At 37.2% G+C, this 16,096-nt stretch overlaps 1 protein-coding gene across 5 annotated transcripts in view; it reads right to left on the reverse strand.

Moving 5' to 3' along the window:
- FCHO2 (FCH and mu domain containing endocytic adaptor 2) overlaps nucleotides 1-16,096 on the reverse strand; it is a 124,495-nt gene that overhangs the window by 59,401 nt on the left and 48,998 nt on the right. For all 5 annotated transcript variants that reach the window (XM_045075229.1, XM_045075228.1, XM_045075230.1 and 2 more), the window contains 2 exons: nucleotides 13,874-13,972; nucleotides 12,618-12,714 (listed from right to left, as the gene is read on the reverse strand). In XM_045075229.1, the coding sequence (XP_044931164.1) occupies nucleotides 12,618-12,714; nucleotides 13,874-13,972 (196 nt within the window). The remainder of the gene's footprint in view (nucleotides 1-12,617; nucleotides 12,715-13,873; nucleotides 13,973-16,096) is intronic.

Genomic DNA, 16,096 nt, shown 5'->3' on the forward strand with positions numbered 1-16,096 from the left:
AAATATAAAATAATAAACATAATGTAGAAGCTAAATTCTCCAAATATCTAAACTAATCGATTTCATTTAAAGGCAGTATGACCAAAGGAATCTTATTTTTCCTTTTTCATTTGTGGCTGATTGTTTTTCATATGTACCTTTCTCAGGATTTTCGGTGTTTTTTTTTTAAGATTTTATTTTTTTATTTATTTGACAGAGAGAGGGAGATCACAAGGAAGCAGAGAGGCAGGCGGAGAGAGAGGGGGAAGCAGGCTCCCCGCTGAGCAGAGAGCCCGATGCAGGGCTCGATCCCAGGACCCTGAGTTCATGACCTGAGCCGAAGGCAGAGGCTTAACCCACTGAGCCACCCAGGCACCCTAGGATTTTCATATTTTTATCTTTAAACACAGCATAATCCCTGGATGTCCTCAAATGAGAGCTATAAACTTATATCATCATATAATGAAAATACAGGTAAGTTTTTCAGCAAAGTCTTTTATTTAAACACATTATATACTGGCCTACCAACTTTTTAGGTTATTTATCTTTTTGTTTCTTACAAATGGAAACTTGCTTAACTTTTATGGATTATAAAAAGCATACAGCAAAATTAGCAGAATGACTATAAAACAGGAAACTCCAAGAAAAATGGTTTTAATCTCCTTTGGCAATTAAACTACATGAGAATGAACAGGTATACTAGGATGTCATTAGAGTACAGAAAGATATTCACAGTTATAAAACACCTGTTTATTCATAACCCTTCAGACCACAGGCACTTTGATATTCAAAGAATCCACTTACACTGACTCTAATTCCAGAAGAGCTAGGCAGTACTTAAAAAGTAATGACAAAAACAATATGGAGGCTCCTTGAAAATGTAAAAATACAACCAGCATATGATCCAGCAATTCCACTTGTAGCTATTTATTTGAAGGATTCAAAATCACTATCTCAAAAAAACATATATTCCCATGTTCACTGCAGCCTTATTTTCAATAGCAAAGTCAGGGTTACAACCTAAGTGTCCACTGACTGGATAAAGGAAATGTGTTGTGTATGTACAAAGGGATATTACACAGCTATTTAAAAAAGAAAGAAATCCTGCCATATGCAATAATATGAATGGACCTTGAGGACAAAATGCTAAGTGAAATAAGTCAGAAAAAAATACTATATGATCTCACTTATATGTGGAATATAAAACCAAACTCATAGATCCAGTTCACAGATTGGTGGTTCCCAAAAGTGTGAGCTACGGGGTGAGGGGTGGGTGAGACGGTTAAAGATGGTTAATAGGGGGGCGCCTGGGTGGCTCAGTGGATTAAGCTGCTGCCTTCGGCTCGGGTCATGATCTCAGGGTCCTGGGATCGAGCCCCGCATCGGGCTTTCTGCTCAGCAGGGAGCCTGCTTCCCCCTCTGTCTCTGCTTGCCTCTCTGCCTACTTGTGATCTCTCTCTCTGTCAAATAAAATAAATAAAATAATAAAAAAAAAAAAAGATTTAAAAAAAAAAAAGATGGTTAATAGGTACCAACTTCTATTATAAGGTAAGTAAGTCCTGGAAATGTAATAATATATAGCATGGTGACTATAGTTAAATACTGTACTGTATATTTGAAAGGTACTGGGAAAGGTTTTTTTTTGTTTTCTTTTGTTTTTTTAATTTGATTGACAGAGTGAGATCACAAGTAGGCCGAGAGGCAAGCAGAAAGAGAGGAAGGCAGAGAGAGAGGAAGGGAAGCAGGCTCCCTGCGAAGCAGAGAGCCCGATGCGGGGCTCGATGCCAGGACCCCGAGATCATGACCTGAGCCGAAGGCAGAGGCTTAACCCACTGAGCCACCCAGGTGCCCTGGGAAAGTAGTTCTTAAAAGTTCTCATCACAAGGAAAAAAAAACTCTAACTGTATAGAGATGTACATTACCTAAACTCATTTTGTTAATCATTCTTCATATCCATACATCAAATCATTACACCGCACATCTAAAATGAATATAATACTATATGTCAATTATATCTTAATTTTTAAATTTTTTTAAAGATTTTCTTTATTTGAGAGAGAGAGTGTGTGCCCATGTGCACATGAGTGGCAGGGCGAGGAAGAGGGACAAGCAGACTCTGCATGGAGCCCCACCGGGGCTCAATCTCACAACTCAAAGATCATAACCCGGGCTGAAACCAAGAGTCAGACACTGATCTGACTAAGCCACCCAGGCACCCCATCCTGATTTTTTAAAAAGTAATGACAAAAAAAGCACTTCATATAATAAGTAGTATAAAATAGTCTCAATGAATTTAAAAAAAATTTAATGCTCTCAAAGTGTTTGATTTGCACAAGAAAACTGGACATAAAGTTAAATTAAAGGTTGTATCTCTGAACAGGTAACTGACTAATGAAAAAATGGGTCATTTTTCAGCATAAGAAAACAGGTTAGTGGGGAGGAGTCAAGATGGCGGAGAAGTAGCAAGCTGAGACTGCTTCAGCTAGCCGGAGATCAGCTAGATAGCTTATCTAAAGATTGCAAACACCTGAAAATCCATCCGCAGATCGAAGAGAAGAAGAACAGCAATTCTGGAAACAGAAAAACAACCACTTTCTGAAAGGTAGGACCGGCGGAGAAGTGAATCCAAAGCGACGGGAAGATAGACCCCGGGGGGAGGGGCCGGCTCCCGGCAAGCGGCGGAGCAACCACGCACAAAATCAGGACTTTTAAAAGTCTGTTCCGCTGAGGGACATCGCTCCAGAGGTTAAACCGGGGCGAAGCCCACGCGGGGTCAGCGTGGCCTCAGGTCCCGCAGGGTCACAGAAGGATCGGGGGTGTCTGAGTGTCGCAGAGCTTGCGGGTATTGGAACGGGAAAGCCGGCTACAGAGACAGAGCTGACAGTAAGCTCGCAGCTCCGTGTTACCTTGAACCGGTCACAGGCTCGGTGAGCTCGGAGCGCGGCCGGAGGTCAGGCAGACGGGAGTAACTGGGCACGGTTCTCTGAGGGCGCACTGAGAAGTGGGGCCCTGGGCTCTCGGCTACTCCGGGCTGGAGACCAGGAGGCCGCCATTTGTATTCCCGTCCTCTGGAACTCTATGGAAAGCGCTCAGGGAACAAAAGCTCCTGAAAGCAAACCCTAGCAGATTACTCACCCCGGCCCCGGGTAAGGGCGGTGTAATTCCGCCTGGGGCAAAGACACTTGAGAATCACTACAACAGGCCCCTCCCCCAGAAGATCAACAAGAAATCCAGCCGAGACCAAGTTCACCTACCAAGGAGTGCGGTTTCAATACCAAGGAGAGCAGCAGAATTCCAGAGGAGGAGAAAGCCAAGCACGGAACTCATGGCTTTTTTCCTGTGATTTTTTTTAGTCTTGCAGTTAATTTAATTTTTTCTTTTTCATTTTTTTTTTTCTCGCCTTCAGGTAAAATTTTTTTTTAACTGTTACCTTTTTCTTTTTTAACGATTTTTTACTAGTTTATCTAATATATATATATATATTTTACATTTTTCTTAGGTGTTTTCTTTTTTTAAAAATTCTTTTCTTTTCTTTTCTTTTTTTTTCTTTTTCTTTTCTATTTGTTTTTTTTTTTCTTTCTTCCTTTTTGAACCTCTTTTTATCCCCTTTCTCCCCACTCACGATTTTGGATCTCTTCTAATTTGGTTAAAGCATATTTTCCTGGGGTTGTTGCCACCCTTTTAGTATTTTACTTGCCCCTTCATTTACTCTTATCTGGACAAAATGACAAGACGTAAAAATTCAACACAAAAAAAAGAACAAGAGGCAGTACCGAAGGCTAGGGACCTAATCAATACAGACATTGGTAATATGTCAGATCTAGAGTTCAGAATGACAATTCTCAAGGTTCTAGCCGGGCTCGAAAAAGGCATGGAAGATATTAGAGAAACCCTCTCGAGAGATATAAAAAGCCCTTTCTGGAGAAATAAAAGAACTAAAATCTAACCAAGGTGAAATCAAAAAAAAGCTATTAATGAGGTTGCAATCAAAAATGGAGGCTCTAACTGCTAGGATAAATGAGGCAGAAGACAGAATTAGTGATATAGAAGACCAAATGACAGAGAATAAAGAAGCTGAGCAAAAGAGGGACAAACAGCTACTGGACCACGAGGGGGAGAATTCGAGAGATAAGTGACACCATAAGACGAAACAACATTAGAATAATTGGGATTCCAGAAGAAGAAGAAAGAGAAGAGAGGGGAGCAGAAGGTATACTGGAGAGAATTATTTGGGGAGAATTTCCCCAATATGGCAAAGGGAACGAGCATCAAAATTCAGGAGGTTCAGAGAATGCCCCTCAAAATCAATAAGAATAGGCCCACACCCCGTCACCTAATAGTAAAATTTACAAGTCTCAATGACAAAGAGAAAATCCTGAAAGCAGCCCGGGAAAAGAAGTCTGTAACATACAATGGTAAAAATATTAGATTGGCAGCTGACTTATCCACAGAGACCTGGCAGGCCAGAAAGAGCTGGCATGATATTTTCAGAGCACTAAACGAGAAAAACATGCAGCCAAGAATACTATATCCAGCTAGGCTATCATTGAAAATAGAAGGAGAGATTAAAAGCTTCCAGGACAAACAACAACTGAAAGAATTTGCAAATACCAAACCAGCTCTACAGGAAATATTGAAAGGGGTCCTCTAAGCAAAGAGAGAGCCTACAAGTGGTAGATCAGAAAGGAACAGAGACCATATACAGTAACAGTCACCTTACAGGCAATACAATGGCACTAAATTCATATCTCTCAATAGTTACCCTGAATGTTAATGGGCTAAATGCCCCTGTCAAAAGAGACACAGGGTATCAGAATGGATAAAAAAAACAAAACCCATCTATATGTTGCCTCCAAGAAACACATTTTAAGCCCGAAGACACCTCCAGATTTAAAGTGAGGGGGTGTGAAAAGAATTTACCATGCTAATGGACATCAGAAGAAAGCAGGAGTGGCAATCCTTATATCAGATCAATTAGATTTTAAGCCAAAGACTATAATAAGAGATGAGGAAGGACACTATATCATACTCAAAGGGTCTGTCCAACAAGAAGATTTAACAATTTTAAATATCTATGCCCCCAATGTGGGGGAGCAGCCAACTATATAAACCAATTAATAACAAAATCAAAGAAACACATCAACAATAATACAATAATAGTAGGGGACTTTAACACTCCCCTCACTGAAATGGACAGGTCATCCAAGCAAAAGATCAGCAAGGAAATAAAGGCCTTAAATGACACACTGGACCAGATGGACATCACAGATATATTCAGAATATTTCATCCCAAAGCAACAGAATACACATTCTTCTCTAGTGCACATGGAACATTCTCCAGAATAGATCACATCCTCGGTCCTAAATCAGGACTCAACCGGTATCAAAAGATTGGGATCATTCCCTGCATATTTTCAGACCACAATGCTCTAAAGCTAGAACTCAACCACAAAAGGAAGTTTGGAAAGAACCCAAATACATGGAGACTAAACAGCATCCTTCTAAAGAATGAATGGGTCAACCGGGAAATTAAAGAAGAATTGAAAAAAAAATCATGGAAACAAATGATAATGAAAATACAACGGTTCAAAATCTGTGGGACACAACAAAGGCAGTCCTGAGAGGAAAATATATAGCGGTACAAGCCTTTCTCAAGAAACAAGAAAGGTCTCAGGTACACAACCTAACCCTACACCTAAAGGAGCTGGAGAAAGAACAAGAAAGAAACCCTAAGCCCAGCAGGAGAAGAGAAATCATAAAGATCAGAGCAGAAATCAATGAAATAGAAAACAAAAAAACAATAGAACAAATCAACGAAACTAGGAGCTGGTTCTTTGAAAGAATTAATAAAATTGATAAAAACCCCTGGCCCGACTTATCAAAAAGAAAAGAGAAAGGACCCAAATAAATAAAATCATGAATGAAAGAGGAGAGATCACAACTAACACCAAAGAAATACAAACTATTATAAGAACATACTATGAGCAACTCTACGGCAATAAATTTGACAATCTGGAAGAAATGGATGCATTCCTAGAAACATATAAACTACCACAACTGAGCCAGGAAGAAATAGAAAGCCTGAACAGACCCATAACCAGTAAGGAGATTGAAACAGTCATTAAAAATCTCCAAACAAACAAAAGCCCAGGGCCAGACGGCTTCCCGGGGGAATTCTACCAAACATTTAAAGAAGAACTAATTCCTATTCTCCTGAAACTGTTCCAAAAAATAGAAATGGAAGGAAAACTTCCAAACTCATTTTATGAGGCCAGCATCACCTTGATCCCAAAACCAGACAAGGATCCCACCAAAAAAAGAGAGCTATAGACCGATATCCTTGATGAACACAGATGCGAAAACTCAACAAAATACTAGCCAATAGGATTCAACAGTACATTAAAAAGATTATTCACCACGACCAAGTGGGATTTATTCCAGGGCTGCAAGGTTGGTTCAACATCCGCAAATCAGTCAATGTGATACAACACATCAATAAAAGAAAGAACAAGAACCATATGATACTCTCAATAGATGCTGAAAAAGCATTTGACAAAGTACAACATCCCTTCCTGATCAAAACTCTTCAAAGTGTAGGGATAGAGGGCACATACCTCAATATCATCAAAGCCATCTATGAAAAACCCACCGCAAATATCATTCTCAATGGAGAAAAACTGAAAGCTTTTCCGCTAAGGTCAGGAACACGGCAGGGATGTCCGTTATCACCACTGCTATTCAACATCGTACTAGAGGTCCTAGCGTCAGCAATCAGACAACAAAAGGAAATTAAAGGCATCCAAATCGGCAAAGAAGAAGTCAAATTATCACTCTTCGCAGATGATATGATACTATATGTGGAAAACCCAAAAGACTCCACTCCAAAACTGCTAGAACTTATACAGGAATTCAGTAAAGTGTCAGGATATAAAATCAATGCACAGAAATCAGTTGCATTTCTCCACACCAACAGCAAGACAGAAGAAAGAGATATTAAGGAGTCAATCCCATTTACAATTGCATCCAAAACCATAAGATACCTAGGAATAAACCTAACCAAAGAGACACAGAATCTATACTCAGAAAACTATAAAGTACTCATGAAAGAAATTGAGGAAGACACAAAGAAATGGAAAAATGTTCCATGCTCCTGGATTGGAAGAATAAATATTGTGAAAATGTCTATGCTACCTAAAGCAATCTACACATTTAATGCAATTCCTATCAAAGTACCATCCATCTTTTTCAAAGAAATGGAACAAATAATTCTAAAATTTATATGGAACCAGAAAAGACCTCGAATAGCCAAAGGGATATTGAAAAAGAAAGCCAACGTTGGTGGCATCACAATTCAGGACTTCAAGCTCTATTACAAAGCTGTCATCATCAAGACAGCATGGTACTGGCACAAAAACAGACCCATAGATCAATGGAACAGAATAGAGAGCCCAGAAATAGACCCTCAACTCTATGGTCAACTAATCTTCGACAAAGCAGGAAAGAATGTCCAATGGAAAAAAGACAGCCTTTTCAATAAATGGTGCTGGGAAAATTGGACAGCCACATGCAGAAAAATGAAATTGGACCATTTCCTTACACCACACACAAAAATAGACTCAAAATGGATGAAGGACCTCAATGTACGAAAGGAATCCATCAAAATCCTTGAGGAGAACACGGGCAGCAACCTCTTCGACCTCTGCCGCAGCAACATCTTCCTAGGAACAACGCAAAAGGCAAGGGAAGCAAGGGAAAATGAACTACTGGGATTTCATCAAGATCAAAAGCTTTTGCACAGCAAAGGAAACAGTTAACAAAATCCAAAGACAACTGACAGAATGGGAGAAGATATTTGCAAACGACATATCAGATAAAGGACTAGTGTCCAGAATCTATAAAGAACTTAGCAAACTCAACACCCAAAGAACAAATAATCCAATCAAGAAATGGGCAGAAGACATGAACAGACATTTCTGCAAAGAAGACATCCAGATGGCGAACAGACACATGAAAAAGTGCTCCATATCACTCGGCATCAGGGAAATACAAATCAAAACCACAATGAGATATCACCTCACACCAGTCAGAATGGCTAAAATCAACAAGTCAGGAAATGACAGATGCTGGCGAGGATGCGGAGAAAGGGGAACCCTCCTACACTGTTGGTGGGAATGCAAGCTGGTGCAGCCACTCTGGAAAACAGCATGGAGGTTCCTCAAAATGTTGAAAATAGAACTGCCCTATGACCCAGCAATTGCACTATTGGGTATTTACACTAAAGATACAAATGTAGTGATCCAAAGGGACACATGCACCCGAATGTTTATAGCAGCAATGTCCACAATAGCCAAACTATGGAAAGAACCTAGATGTCCATCAACAGATGAATGGATCAAGAAGATGTGGTATATATACACAATGGAATACTATGCAGCCATCAAAAGAAATGAAATCTTGCCATTTGCGACAACATGGATGGAACTAGAGCGTATCATGCTTAGCGAAATAAGTCAAGCAGAGAAAGACAACTATCATATGATCTCCCTGATATGAGGAAGTGGTGATGCAACATGGAGGCTTAAGTGGGTAGAAGAAGAATAAATGAAACAAGATGGGATTGGGAGGGAGACAAACCATAAGTGACTCTTAATCTCACAAAACAAACTGAGGGTTGCCGGGGGGAGGGGGTTTGGGAGAAGGGGGTGGGATTATGGACATTGGGGAGGGTATGTGCTTTGGTGAGTGCTGTGAAGTGTGTAAACCTGGTGATTCACAGACCTGTACCCCTGGGGATAAAAATATATGTTTATAAAAAATAAAAAATTAAAAAAAAAAGAAGAAAAAGAAAACAGGTTAATGTTTAGATATATAAATTTTTAACGAACTTGTTTTCTTTTTAAAGTATAAATCCCACAGGATGAAAACCAGTTTAAGAAGCAATTCATCCACCAGAGGGGGCCCTTACAAAACAACACAAAGAAAATATTAACAGCAATCAGCAGTATATACAACTGAAAGAATATATCTCACAAAACAAAATCCTTTAAGTCTATGAATTTCATGTAATCAAATGCAAATTTTTGAGTATATTACTCTTCTGAGAAACACAAAATTTTCATCGCTGAAACAGGCCCCCAGACTCACTTGTTCAGGTGCCCATAAGCTGAACAAATACAAAGAAAGAGCTATTAACTAGTCATCCATAGCAAGCCAACTAGAGAAGTAATATTTATTCTATCCCCTACACTCTGACACCATATTTTCTTTTTAAAGTTAGTTCTAGGACCATTTTTTTTGAAAATCAGTCATTTATAGTCACTGTGTCAACAGTCACCCTAAAACAGTCACCTAATTCTTGGCTTAGTGATTATTCTAGGAAAGCTCATGTCATCATCATTACTGGCCTTGTCATTTAGATATATGGACTTTCTACATGTCACAGTATATCTTGAGGCCACTATGTTTAAATTTATAAAAGAAACAGCATCTATAATTAGCTACCCATTTATCAGAAATATATACTTTTTTAACATAGTATTTATCAAGTATTCAATAAGTATTACATTATCTCATATAACCCCCAGAAAAACCCCATGGAGAAATACTATTATTATCCCCACTTTACAGATGAGGGCAATGGGGCTTAAAAACTTTACTGCTGATAAAGAACAGACCACAAACTACAGGGCTAAGTAATACCACAGATAAGAAAATAACTGAATTTTTAAAAGATTTTTATTTATTTGAGAGAGAGAGAGAGAGTGTGTGTGTGCATGCAAGCACAGGCTGAAGGAGGAGCAGAAGAAAGGGCAGAGAATCTGAGGCGAATTCTGTGCTAAGCGCAGAGCGGAACATGGGGCTCAATCCCGCGACCCATGAGATCATGACACAAGGCAAAATCATAAGCCAGACACACAATCAACTGAGCCACCCAGGTGCCCCTAAAATAATTGTAATTTTTATTAGGATAATTATAGATTCACATACAGTTGTAAAAAAAGAAATACAGGGAGATTCCTTGTATACTTTGCCCAATTTCCTGCAGCGATAACATTTTGCAAAACTTGAAAACGTCATGTCACAAACAGGATACCAATGATAATACAATCCACTGATCTTGTTTAGTGTTCTGAGGCACTTTTAACCAGCCAATACATCTCTGCTTTTTATCTATCAGCACTTCTAAATGCTTTATATAAAAACTGAATTTGTTCTCCAACTGTTTTTACCTTTCTTAACTGGTCTTCCTATACATATACATATATATTTTTTTTTTATTTTTTTTATTTTTTTTTTTTTTTTGGGAGAAAGAGCGGGGGTGAGGGAGAGACAGAATCCTAAGCAAGCTCCACACCCAGCACAAAGCCTGACACAGAGCTTGCTCTCACATTCTGAGACCATGAACTGACCCAAAATGAAGGATCAGATGCTTAACCAACTGCGCCACCCAGGTGCCCCACAATTTAATCTCTTTATAAGGAATTTTAGGGCTTCATACCTTTCTGTAGTTATGTATCTCAACATCCTCATTCTCTTTATATATGTAAACTCACTTCATTCTATTCTAGTTTCTCCAAAGCACAGTACCTGGGGTCAAAAATCCTGGCATTTTACTATCTGCTTTGCCATATACTAACTTAGGCAAATCATTTAACCTCTCAACATTTCCCTCATCTTTAAAATGAGAATAATAGTACCTACTTCAAACAGTTCCTGAAGATCTAAGTTTGGCTGCAAAGTGGCTGGCACATTATATCGCAAAGAGTAAGTCTTACCAAACTTTAACCATAATTATTTATTATTCCTCACCAAGAATTTTCTAATAGCAAATCTAAACACCATAGCCTCCGTAACACCCTAACTTTACTATTCTATGTCCATTTGTTCATTCACTCACCAAAAATGTATTCTTTACCCATGAAGAAGATAAACAGATGAATCAAATACAGAACTTTTCTTTATATCCGCACAATTATTAAAATTTAAGATAGATAGCACCAATAACAAAAAAAAGAAGGGAAAAAAGTACAGTTAAAGTTCACGGGCACTTTTGACAGAGGAAGTAGCAAATGACCTGGGTATTTAAGAATTTATTTACTTGACAAATAAATGGGAAGACACAGAGCAGGAAAGAAATGGGATATAGCATTTCCTAGAAAAGGAACATAAGGGCAACTAAGATACCAAGGCAGAAAAGGAGCATGTATAGGAAACAGCAAGCAGTTCGAGTTGGCTACAGTGAAGGGTCATAATAGAAAGTAAGACTAAAGACTAGTCAGAGCAGATCCTGAAAAGCTTTATCCAAATCCAGAGCCTAAATTTCATTGTCTACAACGAAAAGTGAAAAGATTTTAGTGCAATTGTAAGTTCATAATTGTATAGTCAAAATACAAATGTGCTGTATAACATGTAAAATGGATTAGAGAAGAAATCTCTACTGTGCCAGTATTGAGAAATCAAGCTGCTACAACTGGTTAGGTAGGCAGAGAAAGCACGAAAAGAAGATCTGAAGGGAAAATACTAACATAAGTGAACCAATGATTTGAGAGTTAATAAAATCTGAAAAGAAAAAGTGAGGAAAATTTAGGTTACAAGCCTTAGTTCTGGGAACTGCACTAAAGAAAAATGGCTCCCAGACTTCCCGACAAATCACTTAACCATCTTCCTGAATTCCAAACCATATTTTAATTTCTTTACTAGACTGCATTATTTTTACCTATAGAGTGAAACAAATTATCTTATAAGAACATGATATAGTAAACAATAAACAAAATCAAGAAATCTGGAAGCTCTATGCTGAGAAGGGCAAGACAATGGGCTACTTAGTACATCTGATATAACATGTTTTATTAAAAGTAAGATTCAGGACACTGTAATTATTTGTTCATAAAACAGGAACCAGGATTCCTGTACTCATTTGTTCAATGGTGTCTCTCCAGCATGTGAAACACTGTCTTGAATGTTTTAACATGCAACAAGTATATATGTAATAAAATCAATGTATATATTCAATATATGCATGCAACAAACATATATCTTATATATTCAACATATATATGATGAATATATATTTCAATAAAGAAATTTTACAAGTTATTAAATTTTATGAAAGGTTCTCTGTTGGCCTCAATGTTCTGAGGGCTCAATATTCTTTCCCACCTTCCTCTTACTAAAATGCCTTCTGTTCATAGGGAATATAGACAATGACATTGTAATAGTGTTGTATGGTGATAGATAGTACCCACACTTGTGGTGAGCACAGCCTAACCCAAAGAGAAGGTGAATTACCATGTTGCACATGAGAAACTAACATAACATTCTGTGTCAATGTCCATAAATTCAAAAAATTTTAAAATAAACTGGGCTTCTGTTGCTAAGTCTTTAAAAAATATAAATAAATGACAACATATTAATTTACTAAAGATTATAATTACTTTAATATTAAATTATTAACCACTAAAGACCAGAATAAAAATATTAATTTAACATATCAGACACAAAGTAAATACTTGATAATTTACATAGATTTTTAGGTATCTCCCAAGCTCCATTTTGCAGCTTAGGAATTTAAAATCGAATATATTTGTTGCTAGAGGAGAGATCTGTATACATCTCCTTAACAGAGTTAATCATCTTACCAGGTCTTTCCTTCCCAGTGCCTTTTGACTCAGCAAACTTTTGAATCAAGCTTTCAACTGTAGTGTTAGCCATGTTATTTATAAATTCTTCATGGACCTATTAAAATGAAATAAAGGTAATTTTTTTCTTTTTCCATCAAAAATTCTTACTGTATTTCAGACAAAACTTGCATAAAGCAATTAAAATTCATTACACCAAAACATGTGGGGTTTTTTGACCCAAAACCTTTGAGAACTTTAATTTACCTAACATGATCTCTTACCTTGTAGTGTTAGTAGACCTGTGGGTATCAACCACTGTTTACATGAAGCTCTAAAGATACTGTCTTAGAAGTCAAGTTTCCTGTCCTCATCTTTGAATGTTTTAGACATATAATTCTTATGATAAGTTAAAACTTATATAGATCTTTAATAATATTTAAATCCTTAAAAATAAAAAAATAACAGACCTCATCTTTCTCTACTCTACTTCAGTATACTCCAAGGTGTCATAATTAAACTGCTTTTGTATTTTGGGGCAAAAATTTTTTTTCTTAAAGATTTTTGTTTTTAAGTAATCCCTATACCCAAAGTGGGGCTCCAACTCACAACCCTGAGTTCAAGAATCGTGTGCTCCAGAAGGAGGAGAGGCAGACTCCCTGCCAAGTGGGGAGGCCAACACAGTGCTCAATCCCAGGACTCTGAGATCATGACCTGAGCTAAAGTCAGACACTTAAGCAACTGAGTCACCCAGGTACCCATTTAAGCACAAGTTCTGTAATTTACTACTGTTCTAGAGTAAAATTATTTTAAAAATCCAAAAATTGATAACTCCAGAATTTTAAAGTAAAAGTCTGAGCTATCCATTAATTTTAACAGTTGGTTTGAATTATCATCCTTGGCGGCCAATCAAAAATCCAGCTTTTTTTTTTTTTTTTTTGAGATTTTATTTGTCAGATAGAGAGAGCACACTCAAGCCTGCACACAAGCAAGGGGAGTGGCAGGCAGAGGGAGAAGCAGACTGCCCTGAGCAGGGAGTGCAATGAAGGACTTGATACCAGGACCGTGTGATCATGACCTAAGCTGAAGGCAGATGCTTAACTGAGTCACCGGGAGGAGGAAGGGGGGGTCCCAAAAAAGTCTAGTTTATATTTAATATTTGTAAATACACATTTTTACCTGAAATAATCCAGTATCATACTGAGTTTTAGATTTTTAAACAGTCATTAATGAACATAAAATTTTCATGAGTCATTTCAACAAAAGGAAAAACTTACCTGGCCTATTTGCAAATGAATTTCCTTTATAGCATTTGACAAGGATTCTATAATTTCCTTTATGTGAATGAGATGTGTTTCTTCAATATCTTGAAACTTCTGGGTAACAAATATGAAAAGTTACATATCTACATTAAAAATACACTCTGAAATCAAAACTTTAATTTCAAATTTAAAATCAGATCAAAACTTTAAAATTATTATTATAAATTATTATTTATTCAAGCCCCCAATATGGGCTTGAACTTGCAGTCAAAAGACCTTTTAAATCATCTCAATATAGCTAACCAAATTAAGCAAGCTAACATTATGTAATGTTTAACAATACTTCTAGACAAATGAGTCCAATAAATATACTGAAACGTTTAACTTTTTAATACATTAACTTTTCCCTATGCCATTTCTCACTATGCCATCTCTCTGAACTTGTTCAGAGTTTGAAGACACCACAAATTAAATCTATAATCACAGTCAGAAAACTGGAAGGAGACCCAAATGAGAAGTTTCATGAAAGCGAAGGTAGAAGTGTTTCCAACTAAAGACCAGTTAATTGGCAAAGCAAAAGCTACTGCTTACTTCTGAAGACTTTATAACCTAGCCCGAAGACTCTCAAAGTGTCTAATCTCAACAGTTCTCAACAGAAGGTAGGGATATATCCAATCACCTGGAAAATGTTTTCAAACCACAGAATGCATAGATTCTCTACTACTCCCTGGGGAATGGGGGTGGAAAAAGATAAGAATGTTGTTTGGAAAAAATTCCCAGGTCATTCTGGTATTTATTCCCCAGGAAGAAAACCACTGCTAGACTTGGCTTCTAATACACAAATTAAGAAGCCTGAGAAATACTGAAATAAAACATGTTTCATTTTGCTTAACCCAGTGTTTTCCAAATTTGACCCACACAGCCTTTTTTGTTTTCTTCTTCTATGAGTATCTATTAATATCTCACACAACAATAATATTCCTCAAAACAGGATTTGGGAAATGCTGAACTAGCTATTTTCAAACAAAATACATTTGTCATTTCAAGTACACAAACCTGATTACCCTTTTTTTTTCCCTGCCAAATTAAATCAGTTCTAAGGAATAGGCCTAAATATCTCGTTATTTTTTCTAGTTAGATTATCAAATTAAGTTCCCTCACCCCATATTTAATAGGCAATTTTCTTCAGCAATGCGTCACATGATCAGAAAACCACAAAGCTAAATGATCATGTTCATATTTTTGCAAAGGGTCTGAACTTTTAAAAAAAAAAATCAGTAATGGTGAAATTATAGTTCTGGCAACAATGCAACAATAGTCCAAAAACTTAAATCAATTATATTCATGAAAAATGGTGGAGCTAAAATGTCTTGCTTTGACCAATTTTGACCAAATCAATAAGAATACCAGCATTTCAAGATTCTGAATTACTCTCTTAAGAAGTGAGGAATACTGGCAGAAGCATGATTTTATGTTCATATTATACAAATTCACCTTCAGCTTAAATTTCTGCAATTTAATGAACAAGATATTTTCTCACTGACAGGTAAGACCCAAATCCAGAAAAGCTAAATCATCAGCCACAAATTTCATAAGGATAATCCCTAATCCCAAGAAAACTGTGCCATCTTCATTCTCTTTTGAAAGAGCTACACTGAGAGGCGCCTGGGTGACTCCGCCCTTAAGCACCTGCCTTCAGCTCTGGTCATGATTCCAGCATCCTGGAATCGAGCCCCACATTGAGCCCCACATCAGGCTCCCTGATTGGCGGGAAGCCTGCTTCTCCCTCTCCCGCTTCCCCTGCTTGTATTCTTTCTCTCATTGTTTCTCTCTGTCAAATAAATAAATAAATCTTTAAAAAAAAAATGATTAAGACATAGCCTTAATTATTTAAAAATATCTTGAAACATGAAGCCACATAGAAACTCAAAGCATGATTCAGAAGCAATTTAGAAACTGAGCTGTGTTTTTAAGAGGGGGTAGGGGATCTGCTAAATATCAATTTCCTCAGAATTAGTAACTACTAAACAGAGTAATTCAACAATGGGACTTCAGCCTCAAGTATTTGGATATAAATAAATGAACTTTCTTGAACAAATCAGACTTTTCTTCCTTGAAATTTCAAATAATACATTATATGTTAATTTTTAAAATTTTAAAAAGCACCCTAATACTGTATTCATATGTACTGTTACATTAATTTTTTTAAAAGTATAATTTTGGGGACACCTGCGTGGC

The sequence above is a fragment of the Mustela putorius genome, unplaced genomic scaffold, assembly GCF_011764305.1.
Source record: "Mustela putorius furo isolate JIRA1106 unplaced genomic scaffold, ASM1176430v1.1 tig00000145_pilon_pilon_pilon, whole genome shotgun sequence".
Lineage (NCBI taxonomy): Eukaryota > Metazoa > Chordata > Mammalia > Carnivora > Mustelidae > Mustela > Mustela putorius.